This window comes from Notamacropus eugenii, chromosome 4, assembly GCF_028372415.1.
Source record: "Notamacropus eugenii isolate mMacEug1 chromosome 4, mMacEug1.pri_v2, whole genome shotgun sequence".
NCBI classification, from domain to species: Eukaryota; Metazoa; Chordata; class Mammalia; order Diprotodontia; family Macropodidae; genus Notamacropus; species Notamacropus eugenii.
Genome location: NC_092875.1, coordinates 152,767,392 through 152,787,874, shown reverse-complemented (window position 1 = coordinate 152,787,874; position 20,483 = coordinate 152,767,392). Strand labels below are relative to the sequence as shown.

The 20,483-nt window shown below is 36.6% G+C and overlaps 1 protein-coding gene across 23 annotated transcripts in view; it reads left to right on the top strand.

The window, feature by feature from the left end:
• VPS13B (vacuolar protein sorting 13 homolog B) overlaps positions 1 to 20,483 on the top strand; it is a 1,048,068-nt gene that overhangs the window by 82,845 nt on the left and 944,740 nt on the right. For all 23 annotated transcript variants that reach the window (XR_011966588.1, XR_011966589.1, XR_011966590.1 and 20 more), the window contains 3 exons: positions 1,116 to 1,283; positions 6,430 to 6,611; positions 10,804 to 10,978. Coding sequence is in view for 19 of the 23 variants with exons in the window: in XM_072606881.1 (XP_072462982.1) it covers positions 1,116 to 1,283; positions 6,430 to 6,611; positions 10,804 to 10,978 (525 nt within the window). In the remaining 4 variants the exon portion in view is untranslated. The remainder of the gene's footprint in view (positions 1 to 1,115; positions 1,284 to 6,429; positions 6,612 to 10,803; positions 10,979 to 20,483) is intronic.

The following is a 20,483-nucleotide window of genomic DNA, read 5'->3' as shown; positions in this document are numbered from 1 at the left end:
TTATATAATTTTGCTACTCTGAATTAGTAGTCATACTGTACATTATAATTTTGCAGAACCTAGATTAGAAACAGATTCAGTGACTATTTTTGTTTTAGTAAATTTGGGGGTGTAAACCACTTTCCTCAACTCTTTCTTTTTCCTCCAAGCTTCTGAATAATTTTTATTTTGTTGGAGAAAAAACCAGTGAGAGGAATTGAATTTAAAAAATATAAATAATTTTGTTAGAGTCTGTCTCTTTTATGTTACACCATAGAAACACAGTCAACAAGCATCTGTTAAGGGCTCACTGTGGGCCATGCACTGTGTTAACCAAGCATAGAGGATACAAATACATGCAAAAAAAAAAAAAGGACATTCCTTATCCGAGAAGGAATTTGCACTCTAATAGGGGAAGGCAGTACATCAAAGGAAGTTAAAAAGTAGAGGAGAGGGAGGATGATGGCAAAACCAGAGAGAGAGAAGCAGAGCTGGAGGAGGAATGAATGTTGACTGACTAAAGTTTCTCCCAAAGATGGAACCTCAGGAGGAACTCACTAGTGAGAGGAGGGGAGTAGAAAGATGTCCTAGAATAAGAACACTGTCTTTGAGTGAAGTTCCAGGGTGAGAAGACAGCTAGCTGATGCTTGGTGGGGGAATTCCAGATAAGCACCCTGCTAAGTACTGGAAATACAAAGAAAGACAGTCTGTTCTACAGGAGCTCACATTCTAATGGAGGAGATGAAAAACTCAGTATCTGTTTTACATTCTTTATACTGAGTGATCATACTATAAATATGTATATATGTGAAAAACGATGAAAATAAAAATATAGGATCAAGGAATATTCATCATAAAAGATATATTATAATAAAATCAAGGAAGCACAGGTTTGTTAGAGAAAAGAACATTGGTATATATTATTTATGTTTGTGTAGTGGATTTTTTACCTTGGATTTTAAATTATAGTCCTTATTTTCCTTTGATTCTCTGTTTTATTTGCCTAGGGAAGATTATATGGGTCTTAATTGAGGAATTGTGTCTTCTAGTAAGTTAAATGAAAGAATGCAGGAAAATTCAATGAAAGACATCTGGATAATTGAATTTCTTTTTCCTTTTGTTTTTTCATTTTTCAGGCTATGTGCAGAGCTTGATTAGAAGAGTTGTAAACAATGTCAATATTGTTATAAATAATCTCATATTAAAGTATGTGGAGGATGACATTGTTCTTTCAGTCAACATTACATCTGCAGAGTGCTATACAGTAGATGAATTTTGGGATCGAGCATTCATGGACATTTCTGGTGAGTAAACTTCAATAGTTGTTTTCCTTTTCCTTTTGTTTTCCTTTGTATTATAGTATTTTAATTTTTAAAATGTATTTAATCATAACTTATGATTTTTAATTTATCATATAATGACCATTGTCAGGTACCTGTTGGGTGCAGAGCACTATGCTAGATGTTGGGAGAAATGTAATAGTTTTTGCATTTTCTGTTCTTTCCCACCTATCTTTTGAATATCTCTAAAGTGATCTGTATTTATTTGTTAATTGGTGATTTTAAAGGTAAAATGCATTGTCACTTAGTTCAATTCTCTGAGTTTTGTAATAATAGGAGTGACTTGTCTGTTTGTATCCTAATGGAGGCAAGGGTGTGTGTGTGTGTGTGTGTGTGTGTGTGTGTGTGTGTGTGTGTGTGTGTGTGTGTGTGTGTGTGTGTGTGTGTGTATGTGTGTATGTGTGTGTATGTATGTGTCTTGCCAAGGCAATATTCACAGCACACAAACCAACTCTGCATATGCCAGCGTAGTTCTGAATTGCTAAGTGTAACAGACTCTCCATATAGAAGGCAGAAGAAAAGTATTTATTCAGACACCAGAAAGCCAAATCCATCACAGTAACCAAGAAGTCACACATTAGCACTGCAGGAAGCAAAACCATTCCCAAGCCTTCCCCTTCTCCCCTTCCCCCAACCCACTGGGGCTTTCCCACAAACAAACAAACAGATACTCAGGAGCCTAGCTGTCTGCTGGCTTGTGTCCTCTCATCCCTCCACTCTAACTGCTCTCACCAACTTCTTCTAGCTCTGGTCCACCCTTTCTGTTCCACCCATTCACCAAGCTCCTCCCACCACATGTGACTTAGGCTTCCATGTGATTTAAGCAGGTCGCATGTGCCTATTAATGAATGGGAAAGATCTTCCCATTTAAATGACCAGTGTGTGTGTTTGTATAAAATTAAATAAAAATAATGAATCAAATTCTTTCATTTTTCAAATTAAATTTTGAATTCTGAATTTCTTCCCTTTCCACTCCCTCTTCTATTCTTCTAGACTTTTTAAAGGCTAACAAACATTGAAATGCTGCCAAAGATTAGGCTGTAGACCTAGATAGAGGAAAACAAAACAAAACAAAACTGAATAATAAAACAAAACAAAACTGAAAAATAGTGAAATTGAATAATCATTCATTATTTGAAAAGTCAGGAATTGCAAGGTAAGTTCCTGGCACCAGCACCAATTAGCTCTATCAGTTTAGTTTAATCATATGACCTCTGGTATCTCAGTTTTATCATATAGCCAAATGGAGGTAATAGTATCACTTATACAACTCACATTTTGAAGATGACAGAATGACATATGTCAGAGTGCTTTCTAGATCATAAAACAATGTGATAATAATTAGGCATTGCTTTGTAATGAATAAAGTACTGAACTTTGAATTGGGAGATGGACCAGAATCTGAAGTCTGATATTTAATAACTACGTGACCATGAGAAAATTGTATATTTCAGATCCTTAGTTTTCTTATCTATAAAATAGGAATAATACCTAGTATTTACCTCAGATGCTTGTTCTGAAGCTTGAAAGGGATGATGTGTGTAAGATGCTTTGCAAATTTCAAAGTGCTATGTAACTATCTGTTATTATTGTTGTTGTTTAAAAAGGACTTAAAAATACAGACTATACCATCAAATTCTAGAGGAAAGACTACAAGAATTCCACTCCACACAAGAAAGGTTTAGGGATAAAGCTATTTTTTTAAAATACTGTGGAAGTTTTTTTTTTAATGTTTGTTTATTTTTACTTTTCAACATTCATTTCCACAGAATTTTGAGTTCCACATTTTCTCCCCATCTCTCCCCTTCCCCCACCCCATAACACCTTGCATTCTGATTACACCTTCCCTCAGTATGCCCCCTCTTCTATCACACCCTCTCTTCTCTTATCCCCATCTTCTCTCTTTTCTTGTAGGGCAAGAAGATTTATATACTCCATTACTTGTATTAGTTATTTCCCAGTTGTATGCAAAAACAGTTCTCAACATTCTTCCTAAAACTTTGAGTTCCAACTTCTCTCCCTTCTTCTCTCCCTATGCATCCCCACTGAGAAGGCAAGCAATTCAATATAGGCTATATATGTGTAGTTTTGCAAAAGACTTCCATAATAGTCATGTTGTGTAAGACTATATTTCCCTCCATTCTGTCCTGCCCCCCATTTATTCTATTCTCTCTTTTGACCTTTGTCCCTCCCCAGAAGTATTTACTTGTAATTACTCCCTCCTCTCATTTGCCCTCCCTTCTATCATCCCTCCACCCCACTTATCCCCTTCTCCCCTACTTTCCTGTAGTGTAAGATAGATTTTTGTACCAAATTGAGTTAGCATGTTATTCCCTCCTTAAGTCAAATGTGATGAAAATAAGATTTACTTTTTCCCTCTCACCTCCTCCCTTTTCTCCTCCATTAAAAAAGCTTTTTCTTACCTCTTTTATTAGATAATTTGCCTCATTCACCTGCTTCCTTTCTCCTCCCAATATATTCCTCTCTCTCCCCTTAATTTTATTTTTTTAGGTATCATCCCTTCTTATTCAACTCACCTTGTTTTTCTGTGTGTGTGTGTGTGTGTGTGTGTGTGTGTGTGTGTGTGTGATCCCTCCAACTACCCAAATACTGAGAAAAGTCTCAAGAGTTACAAATATTATCTTTCCATGTGGGAATGTAAACAGTTCAGCTTTAGGAAGTCCCTTATGATTTTTCTTTCCTGTTTACCTTTTCATACTTCTCTTGATTCTTGTGTTTGAAAGTCAAATTTTCTGTTCAGTTCTTTCAAGAAAGCTTGAAAGTCCTTTATTTCATTGAATGACCATTTTTTTCCCCTGAAGTTTTATACTCAGTTTTGCTGGATAGATGATACTTGGTTTTAATCCTAGTTCCTTTGACTTCTGGAATATCCTATTCCACGCCCTTCAATCCCTTAATGTAGAAGCTGCTAGATCTTGTGTTATCCTGATTGTATTTCCACAATACTTGAATTGTTTCTTTCTAGGTGCTTGCAGTATTTTGTCCTTGACCTGCGAACTCTGAAATTTGACTACAATATTCCTAGGAGTTTTTCTTTTGGGATCTCTTTTAGGAGGTGATCAGTGGATTCTTTCAATATTTTGCCCTCTAGTTCTAGAATATTAGTGCAGTTTTCCTTGACAATTTCATGAAAGATAATAATGTCTAGGCTCTTTTTTTGATCATGGCTTTCAGGTAGTCCCATAATTTTTAAATTGTCTCTCCTGGATCTATTTTCCAGGTCAGTTGTTTTTCCAATGAGATATTTCACATTATCTTCCATTTTTTCATTCTTTTAGTTTTGTTTTGTAATTTCTTGGTTTCACATAAAGTCATTAGCTTCCATCTGCTCCATTCTAATTTTTAAAGAACTATTTTCTTCAGTGAGCTTTTGGACCTCCTTTTCCATTTGGGTAATTCTGCTTTTTAAATCATTCTTCTCCTCATTGGCTTTTTGGACCCCTTTTTCCAGTTGAGTTAGCCTATTTTTAGAAGTGTTATTTTCTTCAGCATTTTTTGGGGTCTCCTTTAGCAAGCTGTTGACTCACTTTTCATGATTTTCTTGCATCACTCTCATTTCTCTTCCCCATTTTTCCTTCACCTCTCTTACTTGATTTTCAAAATCCTTTTTGAGCTCTTCCACTTGAGCCTGAGACCATTGCATATGTATTTTGGAGGTTTTGGATGCAGAAGCCTTGACTTCCTCTGACAATATGCATTGTTCTTCCTCATCTGAAAGGATGGAAGAAAATACCTGTTCACCAAGAAAGTAACCTTCTATAGTCTTATTTTTTTCCTTTTTTTGGGCATTTTTCCCACCAGTTACTTGACTTTTGAGTCCTTTGTCAAGAGGAGGTATACTCTGGGGACCTGTAAGTTCTCAGTTCCTCCAAAGTGGCACAATCAAGGGAGAGGAGTTTACTCCTTTCCTGGCCTGTGCACTGTTCTGGGAGCAACCAAAAACTTTTCTGCTCAAAATCTTAGAGTAGAATTCCCACTCCACAGCATTCTCCAGCTCCACCAATGCCAGAGCCCCTCTTCACCCCAGGGCTGTGCTTCGGTCTGAGATTCAGATCAGCTCCTCAATTCCCCCAGGAGTTTTAGGGGGAGGGTTCCAAAAATGGATGCTGCTGCTACAGTGGCTGCTGCTGACTGTCCATACTGCGTTCCTTTCTCCTGGATGAAGGAACTTTCTCACTGACCTTCGAAACTGTCTTTGGCATTTGTGGGTTGAGCAGTATGGAAACTGCTGCTTCCAGTGGCACCCTAAAGCCTCTTCCAGGTCCTGTCCCTGCCACACTGCCATGGCCCGTGCTGGGCTCTGCTCTGTACCCCGTGCGGTAGACTTTTCCTGTCAGCCTTCCAGGTTGTCTTGGGCTGGAAATCTCTTTCACTCTGTTGTTTTGTTGTTTCTGCTGCTCTAGAATTTGTTTAGTCATTTTTTACAGGTATTTTATGGGCTGTGTGGGGGAGCTTCTACAGGTTTGTCTTTCTGCTCTGCCATCTTGGCTCCCAGGGATAAAACTTTTGTTATAGTTTTCATTAATTTTTTTGGGAAAAAATTTGAACTCTTACTGGTTATTTGTTATTTGGACATTGAAAAGTAGTGATTTTCAATGAAGAGGAGAAAACACAGGAAAATCAAGATCTCTTCTACTTCTAGTTCTTTTATTATATATTTCCTATCTTTGAGTACATTTACAAAATTTGTAAATCTGCAATATTATCCATATTTTTTCTCTCTTCTTGTGTATATCGGGTGAATGAGATGTAGAATATATAACAGGCTTGATCCTGTACATATGTGAAACTCCTTGGTTTCATAACTAACTTAAATCCTTTTTGTAATTTGAAATGTTAGAAAATGTCCTGAGTTCTTTAATATGGTTATGGTAAGATTGTACCTTGACTGAATGGACTAGGACACTCTAGCTACTGAAATAAAACTAGTGAGAGCAACCTAGAGGTGAGATATTCTCCATATTTCTGTCTTTAGTTTGTGATTTTGAATTACTCATCAAAGTTACCATTTTCCCTTCTAAAGATGCTTTATTCTGTAATTTAACCTTAACTTAAAAATGTTTACCTTTTTTTTTTTTTTTTTTTTTAGCAACTGACCTTGTATTGCGGAAAGTTATAAATTTTTCTGACTGCACAGTTTGTCTTGATAAGAGGAATGCTAGTGGTAAAATTGAGTTTTACCAGGATCCTTTGCTGTACAAATGTTCCTTCAGAACTCGACTTCATTTTACTTATGATAACCTCAATTCCAAGATGCCATCTGTCATTAAAGTAAGTGCCACAAATAGTGGTTTGTTTGTTTGTTTTTACTTAAGTAGTCAAAAGTTGCATGTCTTTATCTGGCTTTCTTACATTTTTAACTTATAACCATATATTTTTTTCCATTCTAGTTTTTAAGAAATTCATTTCAATGGTACCCCTTCTACATTTGATTTCTGTTGAAAAGCATAGTTATTTTGGTTAGTTTGACTTGGCCTACATCCATAAAAATACATAAATTTGAATAGTCATGCAACCATTTAAAATGGAGATAATGGTTAAGTTTCTCTTGGATTGGTGATACAATATGTTTTAACATAGGCTTTTTGAGTGATTCTTCTTTCACTCCAAAATTTCAGTGGTCCAGGGTAATATTTACCAGATAAGAAATTTGTGTAGGTTTTTCTAATGACATCTGAGGAGTTTCTGTTTCAAAGCCCTTTTTTAAAAAGTGGCATGAATTGCTTTTCATATTTTGTAGCACCAATTTGAGATAGTAGCCTAATTATTGATTGAAGAATATTAAAGATGTGAAAGTTGGAAAATTGCTTTCAGTAGTTTGGGGATCATAGAATGATAGATTTAGAGTTGCAAAGAATTACAGAGATTGCATTTTGAGCTTAACTTTACAGAAGAAGAAAAAACTAAGACCATGGGGTTTAGTAAATTCAAAGTCACGCAGATAGATAAGTATCTGAGGTAGGATGTGAACCCGGCTTCTCTGAATCCAAATCCGAATCTTACATCATTTGTCCTTTTCTCCTTGTCTTCAGTAATATATGTTGCTAGATTCCCCCCCATTCATTGAATTCTGTTGATGGGGTTTGTTGTGTGTAGGCTTAGTTTAAAAAACTTACTGTATGGCCAGTGTTTCTTTTTTTCACATTGTGCTCTTTTGAAATGTTTTTGACTTTGAAACTGTTTATAAAATTTGTTGTAATTTATATCTTTTGACTTGTCATTTTTGAAATTGATAGGTTTGTTTTAGCTCTGTTTGCAATAGTCAGTTCCTTTTTAGCACACAGACATTTTGTATCTACATCTTTGAAATTGGAAGAAAATGCTTATTGAAAGTAGAATGTGGCTCATTGCTGCTGCCATCTCTTGTTCCCCAAAGAGTCTGGATATTTGTTTATTAAGTGCCTTCCATGTGTACAGGCTTGTGCTGTGAGAGGTATAAAGTTTAGATAAGGTATAATGCCTCCCCTCATGGAGTTTGCCTTTTGGTAGGACTGGATTACTATAATGCAAAATATTGTATAATAAGCACACTATAAAAATGGTAAGAATTAGAAGGTATGATCTGGAGGCAGATACATCAGAGGAGACAGGAGAGATGACATAGGAGGAGATCCAGGAGGGAGGAGTGCCATGAAAACCTAGAGAAGAGAGTATCCTGGAGAAAGAGAGATCAGTAGAGTCAAAGGCTACAGAGAGGGCAAGGAGCATGAGGATTGAGAAAAGGCCAGAGGATTTGGCAACTAAGAGATCATTAGTAACTTTGGAAAGAGCAGTTTCAGTGGAATGATAAGATCTCAAGCTGGATTGTAAGAAGATACTGTGAGGAGAGAAAGTGGAAGCACCTATTATAGATGACCTTTTCAAGGAGTTTAGCTAGAAGGAGCAGAAAAGATATAGGAAGATAGCAGAATGGAATGATCAAGTGAAGGTTTTTGAGGATGGGGGAGATGTGGGAATGTTTCTAAGCAATAGGGAATAAGCCAGTAGACAGGGAGAGATTGAAAATAAGTGATAGACAGGGAATGGCAGAAGAAGGCAATCTGTTGGAAGAGATAGGATGGAATGGGATTAAGCAGGTAGAAGAGTTAGCCTTGGTAAGGAGTAAGGTTATCTCTCCATGTGAAACAGGTGAAGGAAGAGATAGTAAAAGAATTCATCTGAGTGATAGGAGATGAGAAAGGGAAAAGAGGGAGCTCATTGCAAATGGCTGTACTTTTTTCTGTAAAATATGAGGCAAGGTTTTCAGCTAAGAGTATAATAGTGGGATGAGGAGGACCCATGGGGGTTTTGAGGAGGAATCAAAAGGTTTGGAAAAGTTGCTGTGGAGAGTGGGATAGTGAGTTGGTAGGGGAGGTGTACTGGAATTGCCTAGCAGCAGACAGGGCTCAGTTGAGTTTGTATAACATAAATTTATTGTGGACTCAGAATGGTTGTGAGATTTTCCTCACCTTCATTCAACAGCATGTGTGTAAGAACAAAAGTGGCAGTGGATGGTGAGAGTGATGTAAGCCTGAGGGGTGGAAGGGTACAGCTGGCAATATCTGAGGGCATGGACTCAGGAGAAGAGGATAATGTAGAGTTGAACTGGTTCACCAAGATAGAGAGAAGAACACAGACGGAGTGGCTTGTGTAGGACAGATGGCTCAGGAGAAATTGAGGGGTGTCAAGGGATTGGAGTTTATAGAATAGATGAGTAGTAGGGTTTTTTAAAGGAACATAGAAGTGGTACATTTGTGGGTGATAGCAAGATCAAAGGTATGACCATCCTTGTGGTTGAGATGGGGTTAAGTAACGGGTCCTTGGAAGTGAGGTGGTTGAAGAATTGAATGCTTAGAATATTTGAAAGAGTCAGTAGGTATGTTGTAATTCCTTTGTATGAGGGTAGAAATTGGAATTGAAAGAAAAATTGTTAGCCAGGTATGGAACTCATTGAGAAAGGAGAGTGACCTAGGGTTCTGTAGACAATAGCTCCCCGGATTTTGATTGGGTGGTAGATATGAATATCATGAACCTCAAAGGAAGAGAGATTACTGAGTGAAGGAGGATGGGGTAGAATCTGGAAGTGGCCATAGGGAGCAAGGAGTGTTGTTGTTGTTATACCCAACAAGAGTTTTTCAGTCCCTAGCTGGATGACCACCAGGGATTGTATAACTCAAATCAATTCTACTTTGAAATAAGTTCACTTGTTAGGAAAATTTTCCTTATATAGAACATATTTGTCTCTGTAACTTCTAATCATCTTTTCTGGCTCTTCCCTTGAGTCAAATTATATCTAGTTCTTGTTTCACATAACATTTTTTGTACTTGTAGACCTCCCTTATTTGCCTAAGAGAAGGGAAAGGGAGAGGATTTTAGGTACAGTGGAAGGTCAAATAAAGAAATGCTGTTCAAATGTCCAGAAGACTTCTCAGTAAATTGAGACTGGAATATTTTCTGGGTAGTTCAGATGTGGGAATAAGGTAGAGACTGAATGATTTAAGTCTCAGTCAGAAATGTATTAGCAGAGGCATCTCCAACTTGAAGGAATTTAGGAGCATGGCAAACTATCACAGGATTTTTAAACGTTTACAAGAAGTTGAAGTTCACAATATTTAATTCTCTTCCCTTTTGAAGTTGTTTGCTTCCTCATTTATTCATTTTCAAATTTTATGATTTTTGTCGTAAAATACAGTCTCCATTATTCTCTCTTTCCCATGTTTTATAGATATTTCAGCAGTTAGTAGGGGAAAAAAAAACCTTTTTTTTATTTTTTAAGCTTTACAGTTTAGCTAGTTTCATTTCCATTGATGTTCCTTTTTCCTTAAGAATTTATTTTTTGGCAACTTTCTATCCCTCGTGTTGGCAATTCATCTTATTTCTGTTCTGTCATTGATTGATATCAAATAATAATGTTTAGGCGATATTTAAAACTATCAATTTACTTCTGAAAACATTCTGAAAGGTGTACTTCATTTGGTTTTCCATTTTTGAGACTAAAGTATTTTATTATTCAGTATTTCCACAGCTGCTTTTTAAAATTATTTTCTTTGCTTACATATGCCTTTAGGATATGTACATATTCTTTATGGAACAAAACTATCAGTGGCAGTCACATAAAAATTTTGCTAAGATGACATCATGAGACATTCTCTGCCCCATATTTTACAAGGAATGTTTCTATTTATTGCTGAATATTGATATAATTACTTATAACAGTAGATCAAGTATTTTGGTTACAGGATATATGTAATTTCTTAAGTTTTCATTTGCATGCACATAGTTTTACATCTAAAACTCATTGCTCCCAAGGAAAAAAAAAAGAATTACTTTAGTTTGATTTCAGTGAGATTAAGGCAAATGTCTATGCAAATATTTTTTCTTTTTTGGTAATTCAAGAGTATGAAATGAAATTTATGCATATTTTCCGTTAAAAAGCATTCCCTTTCAACATGTTTTCCATTATTTTCTTGTTCTTTTTCCTCAGATTCATACCCTAGTTGAGAGTTTGAAGCTTTCCATCACAGATCAACAACTCCCAATGTTTATTCGTATAATGCAACTAGGTGTTGCTCTTTACTATGGAGAAATTGGAAGTTTTAAAGATGGAGAAACAGAGGATCTCAGTTGTCATACTAAAGATCTATTAGGAAGCATTCCAGGTAAGTTTAATCATTATACAGAAGAAGTAAAGATGAGACAATTCATATTTTTTTCAAGTTTCTTTCACCAATGGGAAATTTACGAAAACATAATTAAAGCTAATTTTTCTTATTCTGTGATATTTAAATGGGAAGGATTTTCATTGGTTGATCATTCATAATATTATAGATTTTTCTTTGCAAATTGCTTTAGTATTAATAAAAATTGAATATTATTTGTGATCAAAATGTGCATTTTAAAGAAGATAAGACAACATAGTTGGAAGATTTCTGTATTTCAGTTAGAAAGTAGTAAACTGGTAATAATTTAGATTTTGATAGTCTACACTTTGATGTAGCATATGGTGACCAGAAGTCCTGTATTTTTAGGCTTTTCAAGTTATTAAACATGTTGTCCTTGTGTCCTCAGGCATTTTTTGGGAGTAGAAAATAATCTCTGTTTAGAAGTAGGAAGTATCTGCCTCAAGGGTGATTTATATATTGATATGTCAGTATGTCTATATCTATCCATATCTAGTCTGGACAATCTTTTCCTGCCATCAGCTGAGGTTGCAAACAGTATATACTGCACCTTTTGCAGAGCTATAATCTTGCCGAACCAAGATAACTTTCTAAAGAACACTGTATTTTCATGTGATTTGCTAAGAATCTTCTGTTTTTATAGTTTTTCAGTATTTCAGAAAACACTCTTGAGCAGAAATATTTTCAAGTCAATAACAAGCATTTGTTAAATGCTTTCTGTGTTCTCGGCACTGTACTAAGTTTTGGGGATATAAAGAAAGGCAAAAAACAGTCCATAAACCACTATGTGCAAACAAGATGTATACAGGTTTAATTTGAGATAATCTCAGGAGGAAAGCGCTAAGATGAAGAAGTACTGGGAAAGACTTCTTGCAAAAAGTGAGACTTGAGCTGAGGTTCAAAGGAAGCCCGGAAAGCAAGGAGAGGAAGATGAGAAGGGAGAGCGTTCCAGGCATGGGAACACATTCAGTGAAAATGCTTGTAGTCAAGATGTGATGTTATGTTCCAAGACCAGGAAGGAGGCCAGTGTCATTGTACTGCAGAGTATGTGGAGAGAAGTAAGGTATAAAAGAGTGAGCCAAATACAGCATTTTATATTTAATCTTGGAGGCAATAGGTAGCTACTGGAGTTTGTTTATGTATAGGATTTTTATTTTACAAATGTGGCTATACAAATAGAACTTACAGTTTTAACTTTGATGGAATTCTGGTATTTGCCTCTTATTTATAGGTAGAAATTATCCTTTTAGATGATAAAAAATTATTTTACTGATTTGTAACTAGGAAAAGGATGTTCCAAATCAGGATAGTTATTAAATATTTGCTTTTCTTTAGCTCTTAAACTGTTACATATAAAATGCTTTGCATGGCCATTTTCAGGGTTGTTTATTTCTATTTCTGTCTGCAAAATAAACTCATACTCCTCTCTACTTGTGATTCCCTTGGTCTAGTGTATGCCTCATTTGTGACTGACAAATGTGTAGTTCAGCTTCCTTTGGCTGTTCTTCATGTACTTCCTAACTGTTCAGTTAGTCAGCATTTATTAAGCACCTATTAAATACCTGATGCTGTCCTAGGTGCTGGGGATTACAATACATAAAGTGCCTGTCACATAGGAGGCACTTAATAAATGCTTATTGACCAACTGACTGAAACAGTTCTTGCTCTCAAAGTATTTACATTCTGTTGGGAGAAATTGTATATATGCATAAGTATATCTAGAGTAAATATATGTAGAATAAGATGAAATAAGTATAGAATTTAAACAGATGTTCCAAAAATCTTAATGCAGCTTTAAGCTTTAGTAGCTATGACTAAATGCCTAGAGTAAGTCATTGGAGTATGAAAGTTTAAAACTGCACTAAGACTTTTGGCACTCCTTTTATAAGGTAGATAATGAAGGCAAATGCTAGCTGTTTGAGGGATTCATCATACAGAAGTTGGTGCTACTTCTTAAAAGAAATGAAGTATTCTGTAAAGTGAGTGTGAGGAGGGAGTACATTCCTTTTTTGGAATAAGGCCAATAAAAAGGCACAAAGGTGGAAGATCAAGTACCTTGTTGTGTGGAACAGCAAGAAGGCAATCAGTTTGATTAGACTGTAGAGTGCAAGAAGGAGAGTATTGTATAATGAGACTGAAAAGGTTGACTGGGGCTGTTTTGTGAGAGACTTAAAAAACAAACAGGAGATTTTATTTGATCCTAGAGGCAATAGGGAGCAATTAGAGTTTATTAAATCCATATCTGACATGCTCAGATATGTGTTTAAGAAAAATCACTTTGGTGTCTTTGTGGAGGATTGATTGGAGTGGGGAGGGAATAAATAGAGAGAGACCAATTAGAAGGCCATTACAGTAGTCCATGGGATAGGTGATGGAGGCCTGAACTAGGTTGGTGGCTCTGTACATTGAGAGAGGAGGTCAGATCTAAGAGATGTTGTGGAGGTAGAAATAGCGAAATATGTGTATTAAGCAAGAATGAGGGGACAAGGCTAACACCAAGGTAATGAACTTGGGAGACTTAAAAAATGGTGTTGTTTTTGACAGAAATAGGAAATTTTCAGCCTGCTGACCAAAGTACAGGTTTGCTTGGTAAGTTAAATTCTTGTACACTGGTGGAAGACCCGAGCAGTTTCAAGCTTCAAATACACAACTTTTTGTTTATCTCTCTGATGTGCAGAAAACAGTGTAGAATTGAAAGGGATGATTTTTGTAGTTATGCATCTTTATTGTTGCTCAGTGTTTGGTATTGCATTTTTTCTCTAGAAAGTAATAATGATGATAGCTAACATTTATATTTCAAATATTACCTCATTTGATCTACATAACAATTCTGGGAGGTGTTTGCTATTAAAGTTGAGGAAACTAAGACAAATGGAAGTTGGGTGTTGCCTCAGTCACACTTAATTTCTGGACTCCAGGCACAGAGCTCTATTCAATGCAACTTGTTTCCTGAATAGCATAACATAACTCTCTAGTCTTGATGTCTTATTCTTCTCTCTACCATGAAATAAATAGTACTCCCTTCTAGACGTTTCAGAACTATCACATGAAGTATGCTCTTAGATTATCTATGTCCACTTATCCAAATAGGTTAAAGCTTTAAATATAGTTTCTTAATTATGCTTAATTTATATTTCTCCCACATGAATATTGGTGTCTGATTTTCTGAAAATGAAAAACTACTATTACCTAGGAACTGAAGATGAGAAAAATTGTGCTATTTTAGAGCTTGTTATATTTAACTATGCAATACTGGTGAAACAGAAGCCAAATGAAACTTTGGATGCATCAAACACTTCACTAAATTCATACTGGTTTCTGATTTCAGTCTACTTCACAATATGAGGCATTAGTTGTGGTAGGAGTTATATAATATTTTGTAACAAAGTCTAGGGAAGGAGAATGTGATTCTGACCTTGGTCTTGATGTTTTTCTCACTTTTTGCTTAGTTTTAGCTTTAAATTCAAAACATGCATAATAAATTGGCATATATAACTGACATTTACGTTGTTAAATAGTAATTGTTTGCTAAAGTCCTGGTAATAATAATAATAATAAAAGAGTAGTAGTGTCTACAAAGGGGGGCTAACCTTGTCCATTAATAGAGGTTCCTAATCTAATTATTTTAAGTGTCCTTAAAATGTTGCCAGTGAGGCAAATGAAATCTTGTGTGTGTGTGTGCGTGTGTGTCTGCACACGCGCACGCATTCTAGATATAGAGGCATCTAAATATCTTCTTACGGGGGTGGAGCCAAGATGGCGGAGTAGAAACACACAAATACACTAGCTCCGAACCCACAGCCCATGAAATATCTGTAGAAAAGAGCTGCCAATAAATTCGAGAGCAGGAGAAGCCACAGAACAGCAGAGCGGACAAGATTTCTGTTCAAGAGAGCCTGAAAACCTCTCGCAAAAGGTTCTTTGTGCCGCAGACTGGGAGCTGAGCACAGCCTTGCCGCGGCCGCCTGGTGCCGAGAGGAGCAGATCCGAGCGGGGAGCAGATCTGAGCAGGCTTCAGGGACAGAATCTCCAGCAGCCGCGTGGGTCCCTCCACCCACAGGTGACAAGGGTCGGTGAGAGGGTCTCTTCGGCGGGTCGAGAGGGGAGTGGGGAGCCCCCATGACTCAGGCCCCCTCGGGAGGCACCAGCGGAGGTGGGAGCAGACCAGGGCTCCCCAAGCAGGCAGGAGCCCAGATCCATTGTTGAAGGTCTCTGCATAAACCCCCTGAGGGAACTGAGCCCAAGAGGCGGCCCTGCCCCAACCCGGGCAGCTGAACTTGATCTCACACTGAATAGCAGCCCTGCCCCCGCCCAAAGCCCTGAGGCTGGGAAGCAGCATTTGAGTCTCAGACCCCAAGTGCTGGCTGGGAGGATCCTGAGGCGAGGTGGGTATGAGGAGAATATTCAGAGGTCAAGTCACTGGCTGGGAAAATGCCCAGAAAAGGGAAAAAAACCAAGACTATAGAGGGTTACTTTCTTGGTGAGCAGGTTTCTCCTCCCCTCCTTTCTGATGAGGAAGAGCGGTGCTCACCATCAGGGAAAGACACGGAAGTCAGGACTTCTGTATTCCAGCCCACTCAATGGGATCAGACCTGGGAAAAGGTCAAAAAGAGCTCAGAAAATTTTGAAAATTATGTTAGAGAGGTGGAGGAAAAACTGGGAAGAGCAATAAAAGACTTGCAAGCTAAGTATGAACAGCAGATCAGCACCCTGCTAAAGGAGACCCAAAAAAAATGCTGAAGAAAATAACACCCTGAAAAATAGGCTAACTCAATTGGCAAAGGAGGTTCAAGAAGACAAGGAGGAGAAGAATGCTTTCAAAAGCAGAATTAGCCAAATGGAAAAGGAGATTCAAAAGCTCACTGAAGAAAATAGTTCTTTCAAAATTAGAATGGAACAGATAGAGGCTAATGACTTTATGAGAAACCAAGAAATCACAAAACAAAAGCAAAAGAATGAAAAAATGGAAGATAATGTGAAATATCTCATTGGAAAAACAACTGACCTGGAAAATAGATCCAGGAGAGACAATTTAAATATTATGGGACTACCTGAAAGCCATGATCAAAAAAAGAGCCTAGACATCATCTTTTGTGAAATTATCAAGGAAAACTGCCCTGATATTCTAGAACCAGAGGGCAAAATAAATATTGAAAGAATCCACTGATCACCACCTGAAAAAGATCCAAAAAGAGAAACTCCTAGGAACATTGTGGCCAAATTCCAGAATTCCCAGGTCAAGGAGAAAATATTGCAAGCAGCTAGAAAGAAACAATTCAGGTATTGTGGAAATACAATTAGGATAACACAAGACCTAGCAGCTTCTACATTAAGGGATCGAAGGGCTTGGAATATGATATTCCAGAAGTCAAAGGAACTAGGACTAAAACCAAGAATCACCTACCCAGCAAAACTGAGTATAATACTTCAGGGGAAAAATTGGTCTTTCAATGAAATCGAGGACTTTCAAGCATTCTTGATGAAAATACCAGAGCTGAAAAGAAAATTTGACTTTCAAACACAAGAATGAAGAGAAGCATGAAAAAGTAAATAGCAAAGAGAAGTCATAAGGGACTTTACTAAAGTTGAACTGTTTACATTCCTACATGGAAAGACAATATTAGTAACTCTTGAAACTATTCAGTATCTGGGTACTTGGTGGGATTACACACACACACGTGCACATGCACACGCACACACACATAGAGACAGAGTGCACAGAGTGAATTGAAGAGGATGGGATCATATCTTAAAAAAATGAAATCAAGCAGTGAGAGAGAAATAGATTGGGAGGAGAAAGGGAGAAATGGAATGGGGCAAATTATCTCTCAAAAAAGAGTCAAGCAAAAGACTTATTAGTGGAGGGATAAAGAGGGGAGGTGAGAGAAAAACATGAAGTTTACTCTCATCACATTCCACTAAAGGAAGGAATAAAATGCACACTCATTTTGGTATGAAAACCTATCTTACAATACAGGAAAGTGGGGGATAAGGGGATAAACAGGGTGGGGGGGACGATGGAAAGGGGGGCATGGGGAGGAGGGTGCAATTTGAGGTCGACACTCACGGGGAGGGACAGGATCAAAAGAGAGAATAGAAGTAATTGGAGGCAGGATAGGATGGAGGGAAATAGAGTTAGTCTTATACAACACGACTATTATGGAAGTCATTTGCAAAACTACACAGATTTGGCCTATATTGAATTGCTTGCCTTCCAAAGGGAGGGGGTGGGGAGGGAGGGAGGAAAAGAATTTTGGGGTAGGGGGAGGGGACAAGGGGGGAGAAAATTTGGAGCCCAAAAATTCTGTGAAAATGAATGTTAAAAGTTAAATAAATAAAAAAATAAATAAATAAGTAAATATCTTCTTACCTATTCCTAACCACCCTGCAGCAACATGGACATTATTCCAACATCATACTGAGATGCCAACTGGAGACAACTTAACCTTTACTGAGCATCATATATCAAAGGCACTTCTGACATAGCACTGAAATGAGGACTCTTAATGTCTAAATAGTATCCGGGCTTTTATAAAATAATATTCTTCTTCAGAGCTGATATATTGATAGTTCACATTTGAGGCAGCTAAGTGGCATAGTGGATAATGTTGGATTTAGACTCCAGAAGATGGCACTCTGTCTTTATTTGTGTAAAGAATATTTTGTAATTGTGTTCATATAATTCCTGTGTGTGTCTTGGCAGGTCAACTCTCAAGTATGTTTTACTATCCATAGGTATTTTAAATGGAATTTCTCTTCATATTTCTTCCAGCTTGATTTTGTTGGTAATATACAGAAAAGCTCATAATTTGTGTGGGTTTGTTTTACATCCTGCAACTTTGCTGAAGTTAATTGTTTCAATTCTTTTCTTAGTTGACTAAGTTCTCTAAGTAAACTGTCATATGATCTGTAAAACGTGATAGTTTTGCTTCCTCTTTTCCCACACATATTTCTTTTTCTTGTTCTGTTGCTATAGCTAGTGTTTCTTATACTGTATTGAATAATAATGGCAGTAATGAACATCCTTGTTTTACCCTTGATCTTACTGGAAATTTGTCAAGCTTATCCCCATTACAGATAATTCTGCCTCTTGGTTTCAGATAGAGACTACTTATTGTTTTAATAAAAGCTTTGTTTATCCCTAAGCTTCCTAGTGTTGTTGTTTTTTTTTTTTAACAAGAATAGATGTCATGTTTTGTTAAAAGCTTTTTCTTCATCTATTGAAATACTCTTATGATTTTGTAGCTTTTGTTATTAACATGGTCATTTATGTATATCATTTTTTTAATATTAAGCCAGTCCTGCATTTCTGGTATAAATCCAACCTGCTCATCATTTTGTTGGTGTACTTCTGAATTCTCCTTGCTAATGTCTTACTTAAAATTTTTATAGCAGTATTCAAGAGGGAAATTGGCCAGTGATTTTCTTTCTCTTGTTTTCACTCTTCCTGATTTAGTTATCAGTACTGTATTTGACTCATAGATAGAATTCAGTTGCATTCTTTCATTACTTGTTTGTTTTTTTTTTCAAACAGTTTATATTGTATTGATATTAATTTGTTTTAAAATGTTTGGTAAAATTCAGTTGTAAATCCATTTGGTCCTGTATTTTTGTTTTTCCCTTAGAGAGTTCATTTATCCTTTGTTCAATTTGTTTCTCCAAGATAGAGATATTTAAGAACTTTGTTTCCTGTTCTTTTTATCTGAGCAATTAATACTTTTATTAATGCTCATCTGTTTACTTTAGATTGTCAGTTTTTTTGGCACATAGTTGGAAGAAATGGCTTCCTATTATAATTGTTTTCATTCTTCCTTGATTGTGAAATCATCTTTTTCATTTTTTGATACTAGTAATTTGGTTTTCTTTTTAAAAGTCAAACTAGGTAATGGCATTAAAATTGTTTTTAAAGTAGCTAGTTTAATTTTTTTCCTTTTAGTTTTGTTAACTTCTTTTTTGATTTTCAGGATTTCTATATTGATGTTTAACTGGGAGTTTTTAACTTGTTGGTTTTCTAGTTTTTTTAAGTTACATGCCCAGTTCATTTATTTCCTCTCTCTTTTATTGATTAAAGTGTTGAGATATAAATTTTTCCTCAGTTACTGCTTTCTGACCAAATCCCACAAGTTTTGCTGTATTGTCTCAATGTTGTCATTGCATTTAATGAAATTATTTTGTTTCCAATTCATTTTTTATCTCTGTTCTAAGGCTTGTTTATTGAACGTATTTTTAATTTCTTTGTCAGTTCAGCATGCACCTAATATTTCTGCTTTTTTGCATTTTTTTTTGTTTTGTTTTGGTGACTTTTTGTGTTCTAATATATGGTCAGTTTTTGTGAAGATGTCATGCAGTGCTAAGAAGCAGGTACACTCCTTTCTTTGCCCATTCAGTATTCTCTGGAGCTCTATCATATCCAACTTTTCTAAAATCTTTTCAGGTCCTTTGTTTCTTTTTTTACTTTTTTGGTTAGATTTTTCTAGGTCTGAGAGTAGTAAATTGAACTCTTTCTACTGTTATAGTTTTAACTCATTTAACTGTTCCTTAAGAGTTTAGGTGTTATGACATATGGTGAATATTTGTTTAGTATCAATATTAGTTTTGTCTGTGGCACTTTTTAGCAAAACGTAATTTCCCTGTTTATAGATTATAATTGCTGTTCCTACCTTTTTTACTTCAGCTGAAGCATAACATATTTTGCTCCAGCCTCTTATTTTAACTCTGTGTATGTCTTTCTATTTCAAGTACGTTTCTTGTAAAACACATACTGTTGGATGCTGATTTCTAATTCATTCTGCTATCCTTTTGGGTTTATAGGTTAGTTTTGTTTGCATATTATGTATTCTTCCCCTGCCCCCAATCCTTTTCTTTTATACTTTAACTTTTCTTTGTTTCCTGCCCCCTCTTCAGGATTTGTTTTCCTTATTAATTGCTCCCTTAATCTGTGCTTTCCCTAGCCCCTTCCCCTTTCTTTTTAACTCCATACCTTTCTGTTTCCTTGTTGGGTTTGATTTATTTCTGTACCCAACTGTGTGTGTGTATCTGTGTGTGTCTGTGTGTATGTGTCTGTGGTGTATATGTATGTGTATCCCTCTTTCCTTTGATAAGTTAAGATGACATTGAGGTTTAGGTGTGGCCCATTCCCCCACAACCCTATTGTACTAAATTTTCAGAGCCTGAAAATGAATGACCCTTTGTCTGGCTGGAATGTGGGTACCATTTCTCATAAGGAAGTCACCTGGCAGCCCATTGTTGTGACCAAGCCCCTTCATTTACCCTGATTGTGGGCAAGTCCTTTAGGCACAAACCCTTCCTGGCGACCCACCACCACATGCACACAGGTGAGAGGCCTTATGCCTGTCCTGACTGTGGCAAAGCCTTTTAGCCAGAAGTTCAACCTTGTGTCCCACTGGCACATTCATACAGGTGAGCAGCGTTATGCATGCCCTGGTTGTGTTTTAGAGGTATCCAACCTCATCACACACCACAA